The 26,477-nt window shown below is 40.3% G+C and overlaps 1 protein-coding gene across 1 annotated transcript in view; it reads left to right on the forward strand.

Moving 5' to 3' along the window:
• The window catches only part of LOC102290514 (rho-related GTP-binding protein RhoN), a 37,220-nt gene extending 12,235 nt beyond the window's left edge, over positions 1-24,985 (forward strand). Inside the window, exons 3-5 of the mRNA XM_005928189.3 lie at positions 11,644-11,753; positions 16,062-16,196; positions 21,134-24,985. Coding sequence (XP_005928251.1) covers positions 11,644-11,753; positions 16,062-16,196; positions 21,134-21,388 — 500 coding nt within the window. The 3' untranslated portion in view covers positions 21,389-24,985. The remainder of the gene's footprint in view (positions 1-11,643; positions 11,754-16,061; positions 16,197-21,133) is intronic.
• The last annotated feature ends 1,492 nt before the right edge of the window (positions 24,986-26,477 follow it).

A 26,477-nucleotide genomic window follows, 5' to 3' on the forward strand; every position in this document is an offset into this window, starting at 1 on the left:
TGTGTGTGTGTGTGTGTGTGTGTGTGTGTGTGTGTGTAATGTCTCAGTCTCTTCTTGTCCTTTGTCAGAGTGTACTGTTCAGTTTCTCGGTGTTGGTCTGGTTCCTGGTCTTTGGCTCCTAGAATCTCTTACGAGTTTATAGTTTACAGTTTTCCCTTAAGTTCTGCGTTTGAATCATGTAGTTAAATATATCAGCTCAATAAAGGGCTCGCCTTTACTTAAACCTCCACCTGCGTCTGTGTCTGCATCTTGGATCCTTCCGTACTCACTGAAAAGATTTTATTACACACTTTGTTTAGACACACACGCCACTCAAGGGGTATATCCACTTAAGACCCTCTCTATCCCTTATCTATAATGCACGATGCAGCTTTTGACCACTCACTTCAACCCCCCAACACCTGCCATTACTCCTACAGCAGGAGGTGGTGGATGGTTTTGACCTTGTTTCTACTGCATGTGATTCACCATAATTAAAGTACAAGCATGAGTGAGCCTGGTTTTCTGTTTTCTGTATTCACGTTAAAGTAAAGTAAAATCCCTGAAATACAAAGTAATTAAGTGAATGCATGCACACAAAAGACAGGGATGAACCAATAATGAGGACGATGGAACAGTTGATGGAGATGCGCCACAGAAAAATGAAATGAACTGTTAATTGATCAGATTTAAAACACACACAATCTACACAGGACGGTGTCAGGGTAGGAATAGTGATTCTGAAAATGTTGATGGTTCAGCTTTCTCTTACTGAGCTCAGGTTTGCATTCACACTGTGTCCCTCAGATTAGAAGGGGCTTGCTGTTTCAGCTACTTTTCATTGCTTCTAACAAATACACTCTTGGCCCAACTATTGCAAATTGGTGCTCCTGATTGGACAATTAAGTTCATGACAATCTTTATAGTGGAAATTGTGCCGAGCTGCAACCAACAATTAGGCACACACACTCAGTTCATTCTCAGTAGATCACGTCAGAAGACATCAGAAGACTATGAATGTACCAATTCATGTACCAAATTTACCTTTAATTGTTATTAGTTATAACATAAGATTTACATTTGAAAAGATTTAATTTGTTTGACCCAAATAATCATTCAGAAATGATCAAAATCATTTTCTGTCGGTTGATTAAATGTTTGGTTGTCATACCTCCAACTTCTTAAATGTCATGGCGCATTAAAAATAATTACCGACAAGCACAAAAATGTGTAGTCGTGTAAACGCTGCGTTTAGTTACCACTCAATGACATTTCAGCTCTGCACAGAAGAAAACTGTGATTCTTAATTAACTCAAATTTAGGCAAAACACTTTAAGAGCTTAAGAGCTTACTAGATCATGCAAATTTGTGATATTTAAACTACATTCAAAAGGTCTGGTCCAGACAAGTGGTGAATAACGAATGCTTTTATACTTTAAGTTTAAATGTAGAATGCGGTGCATGGAGTCACATACAGTTGGGCTGGTTGAGGCCCAGATGCCAGTCTGTTCCCTCTGTCATTAATTTAAAAGACTCCTGCTGGATTACTGCTGATTTCAGGCAAAGTACGCTCAGTGGCAGCGCTCTCCCTCTATGCCTGTTGAGTTAGAAAAATAACATCATATACAGTTTTTCAGCGAAATCCAGCCAGGTTACAGCTGCTACTTGGCAACACTCTAAATGAAAAACTTTAGCTAGGCTTGGGTATAAACAGAGACAGTGTAATCTTGTTCCTGATGGCTCATAATTTGAAGATTTTCCAATAAAGAGCTGGTCCCACTTCAGCGTTCAGCAAAATAACAGACAGATCACATACTCCAGCATGAGTGTGGTAAAGAAAATCCAAATCTGTTGTCACATTGCTGACAACCACATTGTGCAAAATGTGTCTGTCTGTGCCTGCGACTGCCAGGACCAGCTTCACTCAGTCCTCCACGCTGCTTTTCAGGCTATTATTGTTCAGTATTCAAGCAGAGAGGTATGCATAACAACAAGCACGGTGTGCTCTGGTTACATGAATCTCTGATTCATGTACACCTAAAATGGATTATTCTCAGTACAGAAGAGAACGGCTTACCTGAGGAGCAGTCCTAGCCTTCTCCTCGTTTTTTCCTATCAAAATAAGAGTTCCAGTTATCATAAATGTGGTGCGTGACGAGGTCAAGGCATTAATTGATTTATATCAGCTATTAAGAATAAATAGAAAACTTCTGTAACATGATTTTTTTTATTATCTAATGGCAGCCGTCAGTGGATGGATTTCCACTTGTCATGGCTCAGCTACCATCATCCTGACCATATATGACCATCTGTTATGGCGTGAGCAAAGTTCCATACAAAGGTCGTATGATGACCTCTGTGCTGTCTCCATGGCAACTGAGAAAATTCCATCTGTTTATAAACGGTACTTGACTTTGACCCAATGGGTCAGGGGATGTGCGACCGAGTATGATGTAATTAGACTTTTTCAGGTGCTTCACTTCCCAAACACAGACAAGCACAGAGTCCAAGGGGTTAGAAGACTGATATGATCTATCATCACTTAACAAGTTCATAATATTTGATTGATGAGCATAGGCCTTTCCCTCAATCCCTTATGTGATGAATTTATAACACAACCTTTAATGGCTCAGTTACATTAGGAATAAAAAGAGACACAATCTGCTGGAAAATAGGTCTTTCAGTCACTTTTGATTGCAAGATAGTTACACAGGTCTCCTGATTGGGTAGCAACCTGTCCCCAAACAGTTGCAGTTTAACTCAGACTGACTGCAGTGATTGACGAATGTAAAGGTTTGCAAATAATCACCATCTCATTGATAAATGCATACAAGTCTGTCAGTCTGCGCTGATGAGCGCACAGGCAACACATCTGCAAAGGGGAGTCTACTGGTTGCCACCTGTCATATTCTGGTTTTATTCCTACGCAAAGCGAGATTGCTGAGAGCCTTTGCAGTTTTGCAGTAAAATTGCAATCCTGCAGTAACTACGTCAGTATTTTTAGAGCAGTTTCTGACTTTCTGTTTCAGCTCTCTCAGGACTTTAAATGTAAGTAGTTAAATTGTGAATGTGAATTTCTGTGCATTCAAACGGCAACAGATTTGGAGTTTTCACCATTTAGCAGTGAATCGCCATATTATCACAAACAGATTGCAAGTAATTTTCACCTTGACCCTGTTGAAATGCAAACTGATACAGTGAAATCCGTCTTATTGCTGTTTTATCGTCGTCTTGATGCCCCGTGGTTCCCGTCTTCAAAGCAACCAGTTCAAAGGCAACGAGATCACGGCTCCATTTGCCGCAGTCGCAATAATTTTGTTAGTGCTGCAGTCTCCAACCGCTGTTTTCCTTAGTGTGACTTTAGCACAAGAATATTGTTATCTCCAAGTCTAGATAACCCTGATGACATCATTAGGTTGCTCGGAGATGATGTTAGACATCAAGCATTTGTTTTGATTTTGGCTTTGTTTGCTCCACTGCCCTTAGATTAGAAACATTAAAACGCTCTAATGTGTCTAGAAAACTTTGTAGCTCAATAGCTTTGCAACTCGCTTTGTTTAAGTGGCAGACAAAGAGATAACAGAGGAAAATGAATAAAACTTTTATGTTAAAATGATGATGCTTTAGCTTTTTACAGAGCAGCAGACAAAGCAGCAGACTGTCTGCTCTGCACGGTGTCTCAGAGTGTTTACGAATGTACGCCGAGTGATCAGCCTCGTGGAGCATGCATACAGAGTGGACTCTATCGCTGCCTGGTGCTCAACCGAACTTACAGGCTGATTCCATATTGTCTGCATATTTCACACAGCATGAGTACGTAGCACTAATGCTCAGCCACTGCAGGGGGCATTATTTATATGTTCGAGGCGTAGCAGATGAATGCATTAATCAATAGCATTCATTTCTTGTGCTGTTTTCTGTCTGGATGTATTTCAGGAATGAAAACCCAAACTATTTCTTCAGAAGGGCATGACTAGGACAAACAGGATTTTAATATTAATGAACATTTCTGCGCTGTGATGAAAGTTGGCAGGAAAAAGCGCCATAAGAGGGGATTAATAATGATTTTCTGTGCTAACATCTCAAAAGGTGTGTGTGTGTGTGAGTCTGTTTCTTCAGAATCATGCAGCTATGCATACAAAAGGCTACGACAAGTCTGATTGTCTCTTATCAGCAGCTTTACAGCTTTGAGCTTGACTAACCCGAGACATTACCCAAAATACAGCACAGGAGGTTTAATAATGAGTTTTTACAAGTTCAGACAAAATATAAAAAAGAGATATCTCTGGAGCACATATATAAAAAATCAATACAAGATTTGGCATATTAAACATAAAATAGATAATATTCCTTCCTTATTTTCTAAATTAAGAAACCTGCCCATCGGGGGATCGTTTAAGGCTGCTCCTCAAGGAATTCTGCTTCATAAAAAGTGAACTTCTCTAAAACGTGCAGGTGGCTGATGAATTAAACAAAAAACAAACAAACACAATAATTAAAAAAGATTACGAGGCTACAGATTCTTAAACTGGACGGATCAAATATCAGGGAGGATTTTACCGATAAGGCCATTCAGAGGATGGGGCGCTGCACTGGAACTGTTGGCGAGAAACATTTTCGGTGAGGTAAAGATTTTCTTTTCTTCCATTTTTCTTAAGAGCAGCACACTGGCACCATGCGTATGACAAACGTTCTTGTTTACTACGCGCTTCCCTCATCAGTTTACAGCGATGTGAAACAATTAGTCAGGAAGAAGTGTTGAAATGATGGAAAAGCTTTTTCCACCAAAACTCTTCTCCTTGCAGCTTTTGTAGTGTGAGCTGTTTTTTTTTTTATTGATTTACACTCAACAGCCACTTTATTAGGTACACTTTACTAGTACTGGGCTGGACTCTGCTTTTGCCTTTAGAACTGACTTAATTCTTCAATCGACAACGTGGAAACATTCCTCTGAGATTTTGGCCTGTTTTCACTCGACAGCATCGCTCAGCTGCTGCAGATTTGGTGGCTGCACCTCTGAATTCAGCTCTTGTTTGAGATTATCTGAGGTTTTGACATGGAGCATCCCCCTATACATCCCCCATCTACACCACCACCACTAGCATGAGGCACTGGTGCAAGGCAGGATGGATCCATGCTTTCATGTGCTTTACATCAAATTCTAATCCTACTATTCAAATGAGACCAGGCAATGTTTTTTGAATCTTCTGTAGTCCAATTTTGGTGAGCCCATGTGAACTGTATGATGCTGTGTCCCATCTGTTTCAAGGTTTATTTGTTATGCGTTCAGAGATGCTCTTCTGCAAACTTTTTGGTTGTAACAAGTGGTTATTGCAGTTCTAGTTGCTTTCCTATCAGCTCAAAGCAGCCTCGGCAGTCTTCTCCAACCTCTGGCATCAATCTGTATTCTTTGTAAACCCTTAGTGTGAGAAAACTCTAGCAGATCAGCAGTTTCTGAAACAATCAGACCAGACCGCGTGGGCTTCTGATGCTGGGTTTGAACGTCAGCAGGTTCTCTTGATCATGTATATGATTAGCTGGCTAATTATTTGCAGGTGTAACTAATCAGTTGGCTGGTGAGTGTGTCCTGTATGGGGTTGAACTGGATCAGAAGACATTAGTGATTAATTATTTTAATATTAATCAGTTCTTCAGTTCTTCAAAATTGGAAAAACATATATGCAGCTGTAGCCCTACATCACCTTCCCAGGTCTGCCTCCTGTACCTTGAGGATATTTCCTGACAGTGTCATCTGCATCTCGTTGGAGTTCTCATTATCAATTAATAGCCAACGTTTTGATATTTATTAAACATCCAGATGTGATGCAAATAAAGAATCGTGTTTTAAATAGTCTCACAGCTCTGTGTAGTGACCACTTGACCCTATGGCAGCTTGTGCGCACTCAGATTTTTCAAAGCGTTTTGTAGAGTTTGACTGAGAATCCTTCCTAAAATGTAAAATTCAAGCAGCATCAGAAGATTTTTTAGAAGGACAAACATCTCGAAACAGAGAGAACAGCCAAAGGTGGAACACAAGTGGATTACATAAAATTACACGAGTGCTTGGAGAGTAAATGCGTATGAGTTACAAACAAAGAGGCAAAAAGGAAATGCAGATTTTTGTAAGCACCAAACATCAAAGCATGAAAACCTCATGTGGAGTCACAGCATGGTGCTGCTGTTTCCCAGACTGCTTTGCATCACTGTACCAAACATTATACATCAGCCACACATCTGAAACATACTGACATTTATTTTCTGTAGATTGTTTACATCCCAGAGTTTTCCATTTGTGGAAAGTGCATCTGGTAGTACATTTCGGGTCCAAGCTACATCTGCAAACTCTACTTAGCTGTAAATGCAATTAAACATCCAAATCTTGTTCTGCATGATGGCTGAAGCCCGTGTACTCTGAATGCTCTAAATGACACTAACGTCGTTTCTTTGAGATTGCTAAATTCATGCTGTACCCCTGAGGCGTCGCATGTGTCTTTTATGAGTTTGATCAGAGGGTTTTACTCAGAGACAGATGGACTGATCTTGCTACAACAGCAGGAAACTCCCCATGAGGGGCATCATACTACAAGTCCCAGAGAGCGTCAGAAAAGCTCAGATCAATACACATTAGCCTCTGCTCGAGTGCTGAACATGGATTAGCTGACTTCATGGAACCTTGAAGCTTCCAGTGTCTGCATGTGTGTCTGTGTGTGTGTGTGTGTGTGTGTCAGCATGGACGGGACAGACAGCGCGATCAGCAATCCGCCCAGTGATGTTTAAAAGATCCCAAAGCGCAAGTCCATCTTTTCAGACGAACTGCAAAAGTTTCAACTGCAAAAAAATTTCCCTCAATCTGGTGTAACACTGACAGGTGATATGAATAACACTGATTATCTCTTCATCATGGCGCCTGTTAGTGAGTGGGATATATTAGGGAGCAAGTCAACATTATGTTGTTGGAGTTGATGTGTTGGAAGCCTGTAAAATGTGCAAGTGGAAGGATTTGTGCAGGTCTGAGAAGGACCAGATTGTGATGGTTAGACAAGTGGGTCAGATCATCTCCAACAAAGGAAAGAACAGTAAGGGAACTAGGATCAGGGCGTTCCGATCCAAAAAGTTCATGCTCGTTCTGATAAAAAGGTGTCAGAATACAGAGTCTATTGCAGTTTGTTGCACATGGGGCTGCATAGCTGCAGACCAGACATAGGTGCCCATGCTAATCCCTGTCCACTGCAGAAAGTGCCAACAGTGGACACGTGAGCATCGGAACTGCACAACGGAGCAATGGAAAAAGGTCGGGAAATGGTGGCCTGGTGTGATGAGTCTTGTTTTCTTTTACACATGGATGGCCGGGTGCATGTCAGTCGCTTACCTGAGAAACATTGGAAGAAGGCAAGCCAGCGGAGGCAGTCTGATGCTATGCACAATGTTCTGTTTGGAAACCTTAAGTCCTGCCATCCATGTGTACTGCCTACCTAAACATTATTGCAGACATTGGACGCCTCTTCATGGCCACAAAGCAAAAAAGGTTCAGGAATGGTTTGAGGCTTCCAAATTTAAACTGCATATAATGTTCAGCCATAATAAATGTCGTCACATTATGTTATTTCATATACAAGAAATAGCCACAAATATCATGCTTTTTGCTGCCTTACCATTAATTTATCCTACTGCTATGGATTGAAAGGATTTTAATGATGCCAGTAGCAATCTTTCTCGATTTGCTTAATAATTCCAATTCAATTTTCTTTCTATGGGAGATTAAAACGTTCACAGATTTTCAGCAACACAACAGTTTTATTATCTCTGAGTCAGAGCGCGGTGTAGAAAACGGAGTAGAGAAGCAAGTTGGATGCGTTTCAGGTTTGCAAAAGGTTAGCGTCTATGAATTTGTTGTAATGGTTTTGCAGCTGTTAAAAAAAATCAGAGCCAGAAAATAATATAAGGATTTGATAAGCCCGGCGGCATGTAATACTTGTGTAGCTGTGTTCAGTTTTGTTGTACAGAGTTGAACTGACAGGATGTGACTCCAGGCAACTGAAATGAAACAGATCATTACACCGACAAAAATGATTTCTGTGAGTCTGAACATTTGTTGGAAATATTTGGCATGATGCAAATGCACAAGCTAATGAAATATGTAGAACTGGACAAGATGTTTTTAGAAGTTTTAATGCAGAAATGACAGTCCTAATCAAGAATCACAAAGGACTGACTGCTATAACAAGTATGCGATGCAAGGTTATTGCAGTTAATTTAAACTAACTACAAACTAAAACTAGATGTGAAAAGAAAATATTTAGTTTTGTCTGATGAAGGACATGTTTATTGAGGCTCTGGGTATCTACATGGCTGTGATTTAACTGTTTTTAAAATGTTGTGTTTTTTTAATCGTATAATAATAATAATAAAAAACACGTAAACTAATAAAAAATAAACTAAAACAAGAAAATCCACTCTGGGAACCACCTGAAAAAAAAACCCGAATCAAAAACAAAAAGTCAAAAGCCAAAATAAAATAAAAATAAAAAACTATATTAGCTCTAATGTGATGCTCACAATTTGCAATGCAGCAGCAAAGTGACCAATAAAAGCAAATTAAAACTACATTAAGCTAAGTTCTGATGAGAAAACTAGACAGAAACAGAAACCTCAGAGGCACATGATATACATAAAGAAATACTGATATTACAGTGTTAAAAAACAAATGCCTAGATTATGATTTAAGTAAATAAAACAGTTAAAAGTGTAAAACATAAACCACCACCATTTGAACACATTTCTAAGTACACACTTCCCCCCCCCTCTAAACTGGCACTTGCTTGTCCAAACTTTGAGAACCCCTGATTCGCAGGAGGATCACTGCATTTTGTTTTATTTTCATTAACATCCCAACTACTTTGGAGTCAGAATTGTACGTCCTTTGGCATTTTGCAAGTCGGCATGAGTCTCAGTGATGGTACCTGAACAAAACACATTACTCTGCACAGTTGTAGCCTATATAGACCTGGTGTAAGAGGAACTGCTTACTGAGCATCTCTGCAAATGACTTCTTTTACAACATCTCATCCTACTGCCCAGAATGAGCGAGCAATATTTCATATAGAAAGTTTAAACTTGCATGCCTGTGTTTTTCTTGCTTCTCTTCAGTTTTCTCTGTGACCTATATTTCTGCCACTGACACAAACCTAAAGGAGAAAACGGTGTCATAATCAAATAAGAAATATGTAAAAATGCAAAGGACCAACTGCAGAGACAAAGACTCAAACTTTTGCACTTTATGACTGCCATCTGATGCAGCTAAAGAACAGCCATCTCAGCTAGTACGCGTGCGAAGGGAGTCTGAGGAGGTTGTTCGGTGGTTTATGGCAACTGTCAGATGCACTTCCATGCTCCCTCTCTTTCTTAAGCCCTGCTTCCATTAATCATCCTCATTTTCTGTGGACGTTAAAGACGTATCCTGCACCTGCAAAATGCTAAAGCACAAAAGGGGAAAGTGGGTGTGTGTGGTATGCGTGAAAGCTGGGGGCAGGAATTAGTCAAAGAGACAGGGGAGAAAATGGTTGTGCCCTTTAGTTTGACATTTTTGACCACAGCAACACACGTGCGCGAACACATTTTTGCTTTGGGGCCAAATTCTGACGGCGCAACACTAATGAGGGTAAATGTGTCTACTTTTTTCCTTTTTTTGCAGTCCTGTGCCTCCAGGTGTGAAGATGCTGTGTAATCAGAATTTGAAATGTCTTAGTTTTATGTTTTATCAACTATTATGATAAGATTTTAATCCTATAATTGAATTACTAAAATCCGTGAGCTAACATGAGGCTGCCCCCGCCCCAAGGATTTATTTCTAACAAGTAAAAGGTTAGATCCATTGTAAAATTGTCAATAAACAACCCACAAACAGCACATCTGCTCACCTAAACTTATAATGAGCAACGGTAGGCTACAAATAGTTCAAACAGGGTCCCCAAACTTTTAAAATTCTTCTCACTTTGAGTTTAAGGTATTCTAATAGCACTAAATCAAACAGCACTCACTGCCAGCATTTATTTTCTCAAGACTGGATCGTTGCCTCTCTGGCATTAATGAGAAGCAACTTTCCAGTTTCCAGCTGGTTCCGAATTCAGCAGCTCTGCTTCTTACTGGTTTCTGCAGACAGACTTCTTACCTACGCTGGCTTAGCTCCACTGGCTTCCTGTGCATTTCTACAACTGATTTTCAGATTTTAATGATCGCTTTCAAAGCTCGTCTGGATCTGGCCACATGGTACATAGAAGAACCATTTTTCTAATAAGAGCATGCTCACAGCCTTAGATCATGAAGAGACCTTTGGATCTTCATTTCTAGCATGGTGGTTTACACTTTTGCCTGATAAGCAAAAGATCACCAAAGTTTGACCACTAAAGGACATACAAATCCAGTTGGGGGTAATGTCAGGAATGGCATCAGGTGTTTATTTAAAAAAATATTTTTTTAAAGGGATTATTTTACCTGTGATGTCTTCTGTCGTCTGGTTATTATCCTTTAGTTGTCTTGCTAGCTGCCTGCTCCAGCCCTCCATATATCTGACTTATTTTTTAATTCCTTTTGTCATATGTGTGTGTTGGGTGAGTAATATTAAATCTTTCACTAATCCACTGCAGTGTGATGTTGTTGCCTGTGATATAGGTAAGAATACAGAACAATGTGAGGCAGGTTGTTAAATGAAATCAACAGTTTTTACCATGTCTAGTGCTTAAAGATCAGTAGCTCAATAGTGAAGTCATGATCATGCACATTGGTGCATCGGTTAGCACTTTGGATTGAGATAAAAAAAAATCTTGATAAATGTTTGATTTGATTGGTTAATAGTAAGTTAGTCTTGTTCTACTGACCACCTCCTTCATAAGTGAAATACATTTCTTTCCCAGTACTGCGTATAGTTGGCTAACAGGCCAATATTTTTCAGTCATTTGAGTACAGAATGAGTCATAACACACGTTTAATTATTCAGGGTAAAAGTTGTAAACTTGTAACATGAATTAAATCCCACAAACTTCATTACTTTTCAATTTAAAAGTTGGGCTTTTTTTAAAAATAACTTCAAACGAGCCAAATTGATTTCTGTGCTTTAGCAGTTGTGTTGCAGAGGATTCGGTCGGGTTCTGTGGGAATTTTCTGTCAATGCATTTTTTTGTTACGTTGCCAAAGCTCTGTGCACGGTGACAAAGGCACCGAGTGCTGAAGACAATGACGGCGAGGGAGACCGTGCCTTTCTGTCTGGATAGGAATGTGTCCCCTTGCCCAGGTCACAATGCTCAGTTCAGTCTGGGCCCCCGACAAAAAAACGCACGCCACTCCATAAAAACATACCAGGTGACGCTTTGTTCGAGTCGTTCATTATATCGCTGTCACACGTCGGTCCCTTTGACTTATTCAAGATGGTCAGAGCCAGACCCGAGGACCCTGTGTTGCGAAAGCAATGAATCACACCCACTTGTAGTCATCTGCAGAGTGGGTAAGCTCATGGTAATTACATTTAATCACAGTGATTACCACTAAATGTGCTCCATAATGACTCTCCTTGTGATGATAAAAAAAAAGTAAACTCTTTGGAAAGTAACTAAATTACATATAATCCATCTGGAAGTGCCGTTCATGTCTGTGTATATTTTCTCCCTGCAGGTTCAGCTTACTATGACAATGTGCGGCCGTTAGCTTATCCTGACTCAGATGCTGTGCTCATCTGTTTTGACATCAGTCGACCGGAGACGCTGGACAGCGTACTGAAAAAGGTCAGTGTCACGTTGTTAGATGTGTGAATGTGTCCTCTTTTTTTAATTTTAAGTGCATTTTGTCTCTAATTAGGGCAGTGTAGGTAAAGCAGCCATCTCATTACAATACTCACATTAAATATGCAGGTTGAAGAAGTCATCTCTTCTCTTTATACTGGAAATCGATTCCTCTATAGAGTGACTAGATCTACGTCATCAGAGATATACAGCTTCCAGCTTTCACCATCACGTCTGTGTTCAAGTTAAGGCCACCATGTGTTCGTTCACTGATAACCTGATCTGTCAATCTACGATAGGGGAATAAAAAGGAAACGATGAGAAAACATTGCCAGCTGTAGAGGTGGAGACTGGGATAACATTTAAGGTTGGGTAATGCTTTGTGAGAGGCATACGCGGACAAGCCAACACATGAGATACAGAGATTAATGAGGATATTGGGAATGAAGTGAGATTCTGGAAGAAAAAAAGATAGATAGCACGAACAAATGGTACAGAAGGGAAAAGGGGGAAGCGATAAAGACTCAAGTAGTGTTCATGTAGCAGAGCATTACTTTGAGAGAATAGTCGTTGTAAAAGGAAAATTAGAGGTTGCAAAAATTGCTTAGGCGGAAGGTTCTCAGAGATGTCAGAACAAAAAGTGCTGTGCACTTATTTGAGACTGAAAGCTTGCAAATGGAAAATACATTTAAAGCAAAGCAAACTGCAGAGAAACAAGACATGGCGGCAGATTGCCATAAAAAATTGAATTAGGTGCATGAGATCGTAGCAAAGGATAAGCTTTGTTTCTAAACTTTGGATAGAGTGACCGCTCGACATGTCACTTTGGCATCCCATGCATGCATTGTAAGACCGGCACATTCACCGCGATTACTAAGGTCATTTGATAAGGTCAAAGTTGAATTTGGTTCTCAAGTGGACCCCCTGTAGACGTGAGAATTCGCTCGGCATTGGCAGATATGCGTTTTCGTCTGGTATTGATGAAGTCATTATAAATAATGGCACGGACGAGAGGAATGTGTCTTCCAAACAGAATCAATTAAACCCTTTTTCTCATGTTTTAAGAGGATTCCGGCTTTCAGGGGATTCATTTTTCCTGCTTTATTGATGGTGAAGAAATTGTTTTTTTTAAATACTTCTTCTATCTGAGGCACACAGTTCCATCTGTGAGCACAGAAGCTCCAACAAAAAAAAAAGTTGGCTTAAGAGAACGTTGCTAAAACAGCTTGTGTTAGAAAACGCATGAACTCAGATGCACCTAGGTCCACTATAAGACATGATGAAGAGATAATTAATTTGAACCGTGGATCAAACAGGCAAAAATGAGCACAATGGGTTCACCTCTACCTGACTGCTGTGGTATGTGCACGTTCTTGGTTTGCACACAGTGAGAAAGTGAGGAAAGTAAAAACAACAACCTCCGTTTTTCTTTTTTGATAAACCAGCGCCTCGGCTCCAACAGCTCGCATTCTGCCTCTTTGTGCTGCTTACCAATTCTTAACATTAACACAGACAATAAGCCGCTCTTCCCATGGGCCCTTTGTGACTCATCTAAATTGCTGCTGTTCACCAGTTGCATGCGGCTTGGCACAGGGTCCTATTGAAAGGCAACAGCTCACTCTGCACAACGGCGCGCTAGAGCCCGTAACAGCAGCGACGCAGGCATCCAGGAGAAAAGATCTCTTTGTAAGGGAGAACAAATGGAGCAACAGTGCTCAAAGCGGTCGCCTCTGCCATGGTGTGAGGAGATAATGAAAGGAGTCTCGGAGAGAAAGAGAGCGATAGAGAGAGTTTAATAGCTTGAGTCATATTTTGACCTGCAATGAGAATTGTCTGTCTCGGTCTTTATACAGCATTTATGTCCATGAGTATTTCCCTTTTCCCCCCCCTCTTCTATCCTTTGATTTGTTGATTGCAGTTTTCAAATAAACGATGAAAAATTTAAGACATGGAGTGATATAAATTCCAGTTTCAGAGCAATGAACAACAGTGCCAGTGTTTCATTTTAATGGTACAGTAAGCCAGAAAATGCTGGTGATTGTGTGGGTGTTGCTCCAGCCTTCAACTTCAAGATTTACACATTTTTGATGATGTTATAAAGTCTTAATATTTTACTTCCAGTGAGCCAAACTTTCTTGGAATTTTTTAAGTGATCGTGAGTTGTAGTTCTCTGGACTTGCAAAGTTTTTTTTTTTTTAACTTTGCCTGCTTTTTAATTCATTTTCAGTTCAGGCTGTGTAACAAAACTTTTTCAGAGGATTTTTTTTTTTAAAGCTATAAAAACTCAGAGGATGAACCACAGTGTTATATCTACATACTGCAGAAAAGCAAAGAACCAATTTTAAATTATATCTTTAGGCACTTTACTAGTGGCCTGTCACAAAAACACATAATTTGTTCCTGTTTCCTTCATTGAATAAACAAAACAGTTTGTCAGGCATAAAATAACATATTTGCACCAACAAGTTGTTTCCCAAAGAGCTATTAGCCAAAAACGTGGCATGTTGCAGTATGACATGAGAGATGCTTCTACATCTACTGGTCACTGAAGCCTCATCAGAAATGGTCTCAGAGGAAGGTGGCTGTCAAGAAGCTATTATTAAGCAAGGGAAACTTAGAAAGTTAGAGGTATGCCACATTACACTTGACTGAAAGTCAGTGGCATCAGGCCTTATGCCATGATGAATCCAACTTTGAAATATTTGGTTGTCAATATGTACAGAGGAGGTAAATATCAAGTGTCTATGGCCCCTGTGTTGGCTTTGAAGAGCTTTGAATGTCCTTCAAGAAGAACAGAGAATACATATAATCCTCAAAATATTATTTGGTCATACCAAAAATCCTAGAATTCCAAATAAATGGTACGAGCTGGTGCTTTTCCATGAAGAGCTCTAAAAGTCAGAACCAGAATCTTAAAACTGACAAATATTTGTACTTTCCATCAAATATCTGTCAGTGCGCCCCAGGGTGGCTGTGGCTACAATGTAGCTTACCATCAACAGTGTGTGAATGTGTGTGTGAATGTGTGGATGACTGGATATGTAAAGCGCTTTGGGGTCCTTAGGGACTAGTAAAGCGCTATATAAATACAGGCCATTTACCTTTTTTTTACCAAATATGAAGAAAGGTATCAGGTAAATAACCCGGAATAGAATAAGTTGTTTGCTATGTTATTCGTTTTGTGTTGTAAAATCATTGCAGTGATTGGCTGTACATGAGTATAACAGGTATCATATTTGCTCTTTTTGATTTCTTTTATTTGGTACATAAGAACACAGAGGAATGATATCGGTAACATCTTTATTTAATTTCTTTTATTTTTTATTTAACATTTCTTTAACCAGGAAGATCCCACTGAGATTAAAAACCTCTTTTTCAAGGGAGACCTGGCCAAGATAGGCAGCAGCAAGTATCTCATAGTTACAAAAATCACGCAATTAAACACAGGCAAGAAGAACACACATATAAAAAAAAAACATTAAAATTCAATTAAAATGATGAGCAAACTAATTGAGATAGTTTGTGAATATTATTAAGTTATTTTTTAGAAATTCATTTTATTATTATTATTTTAGATTTTAGTGTTTCTTTTACAGTTTTTATATGACCAGCCTGTCAGTTCCACATTTTGAATGCCATCAATCTGCAGTCTGTTAATCTGCAAAGAGACTACACAGATAAACTAACTGAATATCACTGCAGCACGGTGAGAAGTTAAACTGCTGGACAGCAGATTTGCAGATGGGATTAAGGCCCTCTCAAGGCAGGAGATAAGAATTTATGACCTGATGGAAAGGAACTGCTCCCAAGTCAAATAAATCTCAATTCAGCACCTCATTTATGAGCATTTTAATAATTGTAGACTGTTCCCACATGTCTGCATACACCGGCATTTTTTAAGCTGTGAACTAGGCGCCTTCATTCCAATTATGGAGCTCTTAAAGCTACAATTTAAAAATGGTAATTTAGAGAAAAATGTGCTTTGGAAATAGTTTGAGGAAGATTTTTTTTCCTCCTTTTCTCCAGTTCAGAGAGAAAGGACTTGACAAGCCTGCAAACAAATCTTACCTAAAATCCACCCAGCCTTATTTCCAAACCGTATTTACCGACATCAACAGTGCGTTCGCTTCAACCAGGTCCTAAAATCTTATGAAAGGCTTCCCAGAAGAGCATATTAGTAAGAAGTTAATGTCCAAGGTTTTCAAATGAGATGTAACTATGAACATAGTGCTCAAGTACTCAGAATACTCTCGTACTGTAGCATAATAGAGGTCATGTACACTGATATATGTTTGTCTCTCTGATGCACAGTGGCAAGGTGAAACACAGGAGTTCTGCCCCAATGCCAAAGTGGTGCTTGTCGGCTGCAAGTTGGACATGAGGACGGACCTCAACGTCATGAGAGAGCTTTCCAAACACAGACTCATTCCTGTCACACATGAGCAGGTGAGGAGTTCACAGAAAGCACCGCTCGCCTCTAAAATTTGAATGGAAATTAGCTGCTTGCCTTTTTCTGTACCCCGACAGTGCTGCAGAAATGCTGCCCGTGAGCAGTTGGTTTTTAAGAAAATTATAACTTTAAGAATATGCATGACGTATAGTTTCAAATGCACAGTTCATTGCGGTTTTCAGCTGCAGTGACATTTATTCGCCTGTAGTAGAAATTATATGGTATCAGCACAGACAAACGGCACCTATTACTTTCCTCCCTTGTGCACACAGGCAAATATTTTTGAAAGTGCATTTGAAGAATGAGACTTGCGTCAGATCATAACTTCCACAAATGTGAAAGCACAACGACAATAAAGGAGCTGGAACTGAAGGAAGAAGAAGACAAACAGCAGGATGTGCGATAATACGATTGTTTTGTTTGTGTCTTGGAGCAATGAGCAGCGGCACGCATGAATTTTAATAGCTTATTTTCATGTAAATGTGAATTTGCTCTCCTTGGCAGCCTTTTGTCAACAAATTAATATTTTCCCACATCTCTGACAAAGCAAAGGTAACGACCTGTATTGTCCTGTCAATAATGACATCAAAATTGGTTCATCACAACCTCAGATTCGTTTCTTGTTATATATATTTTGCTTTGGCTCAAAATTCATAGAAGCTTCTTATTGGACCGAAACATCAACATATTTTTTTAAGACGTTACTGCAGCTATGCAGGTCATTTAACATGTCTTTTAATACATATATATTGAATTATTTACATCCATACGTAATCATTTTTTAGTGTTAATAGCATAGCAACCAGATAACAGTGAAAAAACAAAGGCTGAGTAATGTGCTTGTACGCCAACTGAGGATTGGTTTTCAAAGGCCTCCAAGTGATGCCTGCTGCACAAAACACTGGACTCAAGTGGTGGGCACTCAAGAGGGCAATCCAATGTAGCCCAGCCATCTGTTGCTTGCCTTTAGACACTCACTATAGGACGTTCTGATGTTTTGGGTTTTGAGGGGTTTTGTTTGGACAACAGCCCCTCAACCAGATGCCATTTGCCTCAGGAGAACCTGTTAGAGGCACGTTGCCCCAGACAATATTGCTCATGGGCTGAGTTGGGCATGCAAGCCCCATCCACTGCTACAAATTAGTGATTTTTGTGATTGAAGCTATTCATTTACCATTTATTTTATGTTCCTGCCCTTATTGCTATGGCCCTGAGCCGTTTCTAGTGGCTGAAGGAATAAAACGCAAGGGGCAGAAAGAGCTTCATCTGCAGGGTGTCCAGGTTCACTGTCAGGATTGGTGCTCTCATTTAAGCTTTCTTCCACAATCCCACACAGATGAAGTGTTTCATGCATGTCCCTGGGTCTCTGGGTCTGACTTGGGAGGGGACTCTAGTGCAGACCTAGAGGATGATGGTACAGTGAGCCGAGATTAGTCTGAAGCCAGGGCCCAGACCTGGATAAGCAGTAGAAAAAGGATGAAGGGATGGATCAAGTATTGTTAATCCATATTTATTGGTTGTAATAAACATTACATTTGATATGGCCCTATAATTAAAGGCCTTATGATGGTCCTTAATGTTGCTGATTTTATATCTGTGCTGAAGACTTCTAGAGTGAAACAACGGATAAAAAATGTGGTAGGGGACAGGTTTTTGATTGCCTAAGTAATTCTTGAAAGTGCAGGTTTCTTAGTGGACCCTATTTAAAGAGCTGCACTGTAAACAGACTGAAACAAGCCGGGAACTTTACGTTTCACCCACTTGACCAACTGATGCGAACCCCAGGGGAGAGCGCAGTCAGCAGAACAAACCGCAAACCAACTGTGTCACTGTTGCTGTAATTGGCTTAAGGGCGTCAAAATAAACACTTGAAGTGCTGGAGCGTTTCCAGTATTACAAAAATAATACAGCTCGAGCCTTTAATATTTTTCACACGAGCAGAAGTAATGTCGCCCCATATGGCAGCTAGATGCTGCTTCAATATGGTGCATCAGTAGCACCGAAGGCTGAACACCTACGCTTTCATTTGTTGTACATTTTCCAAGGAAATTGCATGATCAAAAAATAAAGAAATAATGTGACTCAAACTCAGGATGACAGAATGAAAATGTTTTGTTTTGTTTTGCTACCTAAATCACTAGAAAGCACTGCTGGAAAACAGGTGAGCAAAATAGTACTACATATGAAGCCGAAGCTGTCCAGATGTGAAATGGGGCTAAACCTTCGAGGGAATAAAGTTTTTGCAACTGCAAAGAAAGGCTTTGAATATTTCATAGTGTGGGGGATATTCTCCGTATGCCCTGGCTAGCAATCAGCTATCAGACCTCAGAGGTTGCAGGCTTTTATTAAGAGGGAGGTGTTAGTGCACACGACCAAGTGCAGTGTTCTGCCATCCACAGAAGCAGGGAAGGGATCGTCTAGCAGCATGTGACAATTGCTTACAATAACAAATATTTAGAGAACACTTTTAAAAATGTCCACTGTGTTTGCACTCAGAGTAATGAGTGGCTTTTAAAAATGTTGTGCTTTATTTTATTTCATTGGGTTACACAAGGCTTTCCACAGAATTCTAGTGGTTCAATGTGGTTTAAGGACATCTAAGAATAAATAAATAAAATAAAGCATAGTTTCCACTACATGACCCATCTCTCATCCACACACAAGGTTTTGTATGTTTTTAGCTCTAAGTACTAGCTCTCAGCAGCTCTTTAGGTGAGTCAGTTGCTTTTGGATGACAAACAAACATAAACTAAGCTGTATTTCAAAGCTACACTACACGGCATTTTTATAGTAACAGAAAGAAGTGACTGGATGTATTGTGAAGGCTGTTTTTTGCCTTGAAGCGTGTGCACCAAACCTTAGAACATGCTTTCAAACTATTCTTCTCTCAAGCCATTGTCCCACGGGAACTCTGTATGATATTTCGAGAATGAAGTTGAGATGCATGTGAACACAGCAGGCCACTGTTAAGGTCAGATCTTTATGCAGTACTCAAAAAACTCAATTCGGTTTAGGTGAGGGATGGTGATTGAGTTGAGATTGCGCGCGGTAGTCACATGATGCACACTCGCTCGTTGTGAATTCTCAGGACTATTTAAAAAATGTTGCTCTCGGGGAGCTTAAAGGGTAAAGCCTGTTTATTGGTGGGTCTGTTTAATATGTCTGGCATATATGTCTGCCTGGTAGCATCTGTGCATGTTCAGGTTTGAAGGGCGTAAATAAAAATGCTTAGTGTTAGAGTCACACTGGGACAAAGAGTGGTTGGAAATGGCAGCACGAACAAAATTACTGCAGCTGTTGCCTTTAAGATGGTTTCTTAAGAAGATGGGAATAACATCAACAAACACTTGCAGTCTTTAGTGCATTAAGGTGACAGAAAAACTCCAACAAGACTGATTCAGTCTGCTATCAGTCTGCAACTTGACACAATTCAATCTGCTTTAAAAAATTCAAACCTGATGCAGTTCATGCAGGATGGTGATTTAACTGTAAAGTGCCATAAGTGCTCAGCGACATTGCTGTTATAAAGGAATATAACCACAATACAACCAGTTGGCAGCCAGTTTAATCGAGCCCCAATTATCAAAGAGACACATATATTATAAATTAGATGGCAGTTATTTGCAAATATTTGCCAATCTGTCGGAGAATGACTGCAGTAAGTCCAAGTGGAACTGCAGTTGTTTGGTGACTGTGGTCTCCCGCAGCTTGAGGCTGTGGGATTCTGAAAAATCAGCACTCGGTCTCAAAGTGTGAGGTGGAAAAAAAAAATCAGTACAATCATCCGGAAACCACCGTGCTATTTTCCCTCTGCTGTGACTGACTGACATTAAGTAAATGCAGAATGAGCGAAAACAGCCAAAATGACAAATCATAAAACGGTACTTGCCAACCTGCTTTGCATATATCCATAGGTTTATTTTATACTATTTCCAAACTGTGTGTCTCACATTGAAATGTTATGATGAAATGCATGCAGATGGGGCCAAAAGACATGCTCTCAGGCAGGAGGCGGTAAACACAAAAAGCAAGCCTTTATAAAATAAACACAAGATAACACTGCAAGGAAACACACAAGGCACAAACAAAGCTAGAACACAGTATGGCACAACAAGGTACTTGGTCAAAATGAGGCTTTAAATAGATACAGAAGGTAACTGGGTTGAGTGGACACACTGGGTAAAAAGACAGCTGAAAGTAATAAAGGAAGTAAAACTAAATACAAGACACAACCTGCAAAAGCCTACCAGAATAAAGCTAACAGAGACGTATTAACAGAGATGCAGACTTAAAAGACTCAAAAGGATTCTAGATTAAAACTAAAACCTCATCTTAGTTTTATTTACTAGAAAAAGTGATATGAAGCAATTGCTGTGTTATTCCTTGTGATGGTGTAATATTGTCAGCCATATGTAGTAAATACTAGTTGCGTGTGTGACTGCACTCAGGTTGGAGCCACTCAGACACGAACCCAGTAAGAATGATTAGCCGGCTACAGCTCGCCTCTGCAGGGTGAAGTGTTATACTATTAACTCATGGTTCTGGTTTTCTGACCCACAGCTTCGTTTAGCTTTTAGCACTCTTATGAACCTTTTTTGGAAAAGCAGCAGGAGGCAGAAAATGTTTTCAGTGAAAAAAAAAACCTCTAAATTTTTTTAAAGGCAGATAGAGAGCTAGGAACTAACTATTGAAGGCGCTGTAACATAAAGCTGCAATAGCCACGGATTTCCCTCTAGAGACGAAAATCAAACGAGAAGGAGGCTGAATATTAGATGGAACCTAAAATGTGGTAACATTACAGCTCATTAAGAAGTAATAACATATCAGTTGTGTGTTTACATCTTGTTTTGCAGTGTTCAAGTGGTCAAAACATCAATTTTAAGTCTTGGCTTTTCATTTTTAATCCTGACTAACTCACATTCTGTGCTTTTAGGGAACCACTTTGGCGAGGCAGATTGGCGCCGTGGCCTATGCAGAGTGCACCTCAAAGTATTCGGAGAACAGCGTCCGCGATGTATTTCACGTCACCACCCTGGCATCTGTGTCCAACATTCATCGGCCTCAGCTCAAACACGCCGGATCACGCCACGGCCTCAAGCGGGTTTCCCAGCAGCCACCTCGGACTGAGATTCACGAGCGTCCGCCTGCCATTAGAAAGGACCGAGCCAAAAGCTGTGTGCTCATGTAGGACCAGAACCTACCTGCTGCCTGATCTGTGTGTGTGTGCTGACGGAGCATGCCACACATGAACTTAACTTATTGGTGAATTGTTGTCAGATTCTTTGCACTGCATAAAGGACGATGTGATAAAAGCGAGAACGGATGCTATCCTGAGGAGGTCTTTGAAGGGTTGTTTGTCCATTTTTAGCAAAACTCTGCTTTTTACTTTTCTTTGTGGCTGTGCGCTCATCAGGGGAGGACATCGTAGCGGCAAAAGCAAATTTCTTTAACGCTTGTACCTGAACAAGTGGACAAAAAAACAGATAAATTAAAAACAAGACACAAAATAGTGCATAGGGAGATGAAAAGGAAAAAAATATATATTTGAAAGATCGTCTTGCAGGAAGCAGCGGTAACCGTGCTGGTGTTGACCTCTATTATTGTTGTTTCCTGTTTTGAAATGCTCCTCTGTCTTCAAGTGTTTAAGCAAATGAAGCACAATACGATGCACGCAAAGCGCTCTGAGAAGTCTGTAAATGTCAGGGAATGAACTCTGCTCTCCCCGCTGCGCATAACAAATTAAAAATGAAAATCTGGACTCGTGGGCTGAGATGACACTAATTTTCTTAAACCACAAGTGCTTTTAATATTGAAAAACGAAATAATCACTCACCACATAATATTGTTGTGCTGTGTAATTACTGTTGTTCAAATAATCAACACTGGAAAGGAACGTCACAGAGGGCGTTGAGATGAATATTATGTTGTACATGTGATAATGAAATAAAAAAAAATCGTCTCTGCTAAGTGTTGGAAGATCTTTAATGTGACATATTTATCTGCTGGATGCTTGTCAAAGCTAAGAAACTGCACCTCAGTTTCAAGACATTTTCTTGCCCAGACAAGAAAATATCTCTCTGAAAAATAAAAAATCATTCTGCCTGCAAAGATGTGGCTTTAATTTTGAAAAAGGTGAAAAATAATAAATGAGACAAAAAGTACACACAATGCTTCGGAGCAGCGCAGACCCACAAAACCTGCAAATCCTACATTTCTGTAATCATGGGTCTGTGATCGTGGCAGCAGCTCTGTGAAGCAGTACTTCAGCACAGCAGTGCTTTCAGTTAAATGTGAACATGCTGACTCACCTGTATGTCGGTGACCTGTCATGTAAATGGACTGGCGCCTTTCGACTCTGTTAAGAATTCAAAGCTCTTTCTACTGCAGGTCTCATTTCCACACAATCACAAATAGATTCATTCTTTTATTTATGCTTACATGCACTCGCACTCTATCGGGGGCAACTCTGGGTTCAAGGATACTTCGGCATGTGGACTTTCCGAATGGTAGATGAACCTCTGCCACCTGAGCCACAGCTGTACAGTAGTGCTGCTCATCTACAGAAAGACCACATATGACAATTTGATGTCAGCAGGAAGTTTCTTGGGTAACCGTTCAAATGGTGTGGGCAACTCGGTCGTGGGTTGTCCCAGCGCTTCGCACACTTTCATCACACACGTGCAACTCAAACGCTCCTTGTGATCCTTTTTCACTGCGGTGTCTCCTAACCAGTCTGCTGCATGCTCTGCTACTTTCTACTACCTCCTCTCCGGGTCCCAGCATGCTACCGAAAGGTACTTGTGAGATATTGCAGTCTGGATCAAACTAGTGGACCAATCATGCAGTTTGCAGAGCTAACAGAAACAGACTACTCTCATTTCCAATTGTTAAGTCATGTTAAAACAATGGCTCTGACCTCCACATTTAGATAAAAGTCACCTTCTCACTCCAAGGTATAAAGAAAAAACATGGTCTCATCAATGTTTGTCCATGTTTGTGACTTGTGAGTGCAGATCAGTGAATAACCACACAGTATAACATGAATTTAAAGTGTAACCCGAATGTTTTCTCAAACAAGTTTCATTTGAAACAGTTACTGGAGTGGTTTTAAAAAGGTCTTGACTAAAAGAGGCATTAATAATGAAAACCTTGGTGTTTGTACACTAAATAAAATATCAGTAGTCTAATTGCTGACTCCTTAATGGCAGCAGCTATTAGAAACCTACATTAGTCTGAAATTCAGTGGCTATTTTGCACACACTTATACAAAAAGTTGAAATATATATGTAACATGAATACACTGTATTTCTTGAATGTAAAGAAAAAAAAATAATGCAGTTGGTTTTGCTGCTTTTATGAGCCTTGTAGTCTGACCTTTAACTGTTACTTTTGTTCCATTTTGTTTCCTGCCACCATGGATAAGGCCCCACAGCAACTCTCTGCCTGTGCGAGTACAGCAAAGTGACATTTTGCGGCATCACTGCCATGTTGCCACGCAGGGAGCGTTAGGTCACTCCACACGCTAGAGGCCAGGCCGGTGCAAACACCCTGTCGGGGGGAGATGATGTCCACACCAACGAACGGAGAGAAGAAAATCTGCTCAGTAAACTCTTGTATAATGATTCTCACTAATACGATGTAATTCTAAATAGAGTACATATGTAAATATAGTTACAATACTGGTATAGGTGTAGTAGTTTCATGCAGTATTGTCCTGTGGCGGCTGGACTCTGCCGGGGCTGCCCTTTATCACTGACTCTTTACATAACTTATATGGACAGATTTTCTAGGGATAGCAAAGGCAGCATTGAGTTCCCAGTTTGGTGGCCTCTGTATTACTTCTTTGCTTTGTGTGGAGGATGAAAGCTTGCTGGCTTCAGCAAATGCTGATCAGCTCGTGCTGGGAGTGCAAAGTGGCTGACATCAGAATTAGCACTTCCAAAAATGAGGCCATGGGTTTCAGCCTGAAAAGGGTGGAGCTCTTTCTCCAGGTTAGTGAGGAGCTCACCATCACATGTTGGAGTTCAAACATCTTGAAGTCCTATTCATGAGTGAGGGGAGGTTGGAGCAGTACCTGCAATGATATTGATGCTTTACCAGCTTTTGTGTGGTGAAGAGAGCTGAATATGCTGCTCCTCCAAATTAAAAAGGGCCCAATTACGGTGATTCTAGTAATCTGATTAGATTTCCTCCTGGACATCTCACAGGTGATGTGTATGAGCATACCAGGAGAAGACCCTGAGGCAATCCCAGGACATGCTGGGAAGATTATGTCTCTTGACTGGCTTGGGAATGCTTCAGTGTCCTTGCAGAAGAGCTAGCGGTGTCTGGTTAGTGCTGCCGCTGTGACCGAGACTCGGATAGAAGGCTTGTTAGAATTATAGCGTAAAAAGCGAGTAGTTTCTTTTATAATAGAAGGACCATGAGTAAACAGGAACTAATTAGATTATAATTTCGACTACACCAGCGAAAGCACCCCTCAAGGATCAGTAAAATCAAGTTAAGAGACCAAACCTGCAGGTTAGAGCCGCCTGCAGCCCCAGGCACTGTGTCAGCCTTTGCTGCTGTTTCTTTGATGCTGCACTCAATGTGAACGACGTCACGTAATAGGCTCTCCAACCTCTCGGCTGAAGCGAGTAAACATATTTAGCAAACAGTCATCTCTCCTGTCCTTGCAGCCTCACCTGGCTCTGTAACATTCCCAGAGGTGGGAAATAACAAAATGCAAATACTTTGTTACTATGCTTAAGCGAATTTTCAACCATCTGTACTTTACTTGGCTATTTATTTTTCAGATTTTTTTTTTACTTCCTAGATTTAAGAATAAATATTTTCTACTCATTATTTTTAAACACCTTGTTCCTTTAAACCCTTTCGGTGTAACACTACTTCCTGGACATACTTTCCAGTTCCTCCTGGGGAATCTCGAGGCATTTACAGGCCAGACAAAATACAAAATCTCTCCAGAGGGTTTTGGGTGTGCCTTGGGGTCTCCTCCCCTTTGATGCTGCCCAGAAAGGCTCCAAAGGGAGGAGCACAGGAAGCATCTGAACCAGATGTCCGAATCACCTCATGCTGCTCCTTTTTTTCCAAAAAAAGAGGAATGGCTCTACTTCAAGATCCCTCCGGATGTCAGAACTCCTCTATCTCCTCTGTCAGTGGTTTTATGTAAGACCATTATCAGCTGAAGATTTTAATTTGTGTAATGCTTTGGCTTACATCCAAGTTGCTGCTAAACACTCTTTGATATTTTACTAAAAAATAGAAATAAAAAAAATAGCTCTTTTTGCACTAGACAAAACAGAAAAAGTCATGAGATCACTAAAGTCAGCATGCTTTATCCTCTGGGAAACTACGCTGCTAACCTGGCTAAAGATTCCTGACTCGGGTGAAAATATCAGCTAAGCAAGCATCTGTTCTGCACACCAACCTGAATGGAAAAGGACAAAAAGCAGCATTTTCTTCTAATCTAAGGCGATGCAAATGGAAGCTGTGTGATAACAGAACAAGAGTGGCCTGTTTATGAGACCTAAATGTGTATCCCACCATTGCATGCACTGTTTTTGATGAAAGAGCACATTCAATAAAACAGAGTCCCAGTGGTTAAAGTCTGTATATGAGAAACTCATGCTTTACAAACCTGTAGCTCATGCATGAAATGTGCAGAATCATCTTCAGAATGACAGAAATTATTCATTTATGTCTTCTTCCCGAAGGAGAAAATTCCCTTTTAGCCTGTTGTTCTAGTGACGGCTGAGCTGGTAGGCACTCGCCCTGTTGCACGCAAGATAAAAAGTAACTTTCTCAATTATGTTTAGGGGTTCTGGCGTCAGCGTGATTGAATTACAGCTCTCAGGTAGGAGGATGATTACAATTAGACAAGTGGTTCTCAGTCCTCCGTATTCAGAGGCCTGCTGTTTCCAATCTAACCGCCTAATCAAAAGGCATTTATCAACTGAAAGTGTTACACTGAGGTAAAAATGAACTCTACCAACAGCCTCTAGGTTTTGAGGCGGCTTGCATTACACAAGTCCCTTGTGGAGTAAATTAGCCACATATAAAATAAGTCACACGCGGTCATGGGAAATGTTTTTATACAGTTATGAAAACTCTGACATGTAAAATCCATTATGGTTTCATGGGAAAGTATTTTCGTACACTTTTGAGGGAGACGGGAAACTGGTCGGGTGAATTGCTTCTCCTGCTTTATTATTATATGCACCATTATCTTGATACAAACACACTCTGCAGGGGGTCCATTTTTCATTTTAATTCTG

The sequence above is a fragment of the Haplochromis burtoni genome, unplaced genomic scaffold (assembly GCF_018398535.1).
Source record: "Haplochromis burtoni strain Fernald_Lab_line unplaced genomic scaffold, NCSU_Asbu1 Contig_108, whole genome shotgun sequence".
Lineage (NCBI taxonomy): Eukaryota > Metazoa > Chordata > Actinopteri > Cichliformes > Cichlidae > Haplochromis > Haplochromis burtoni.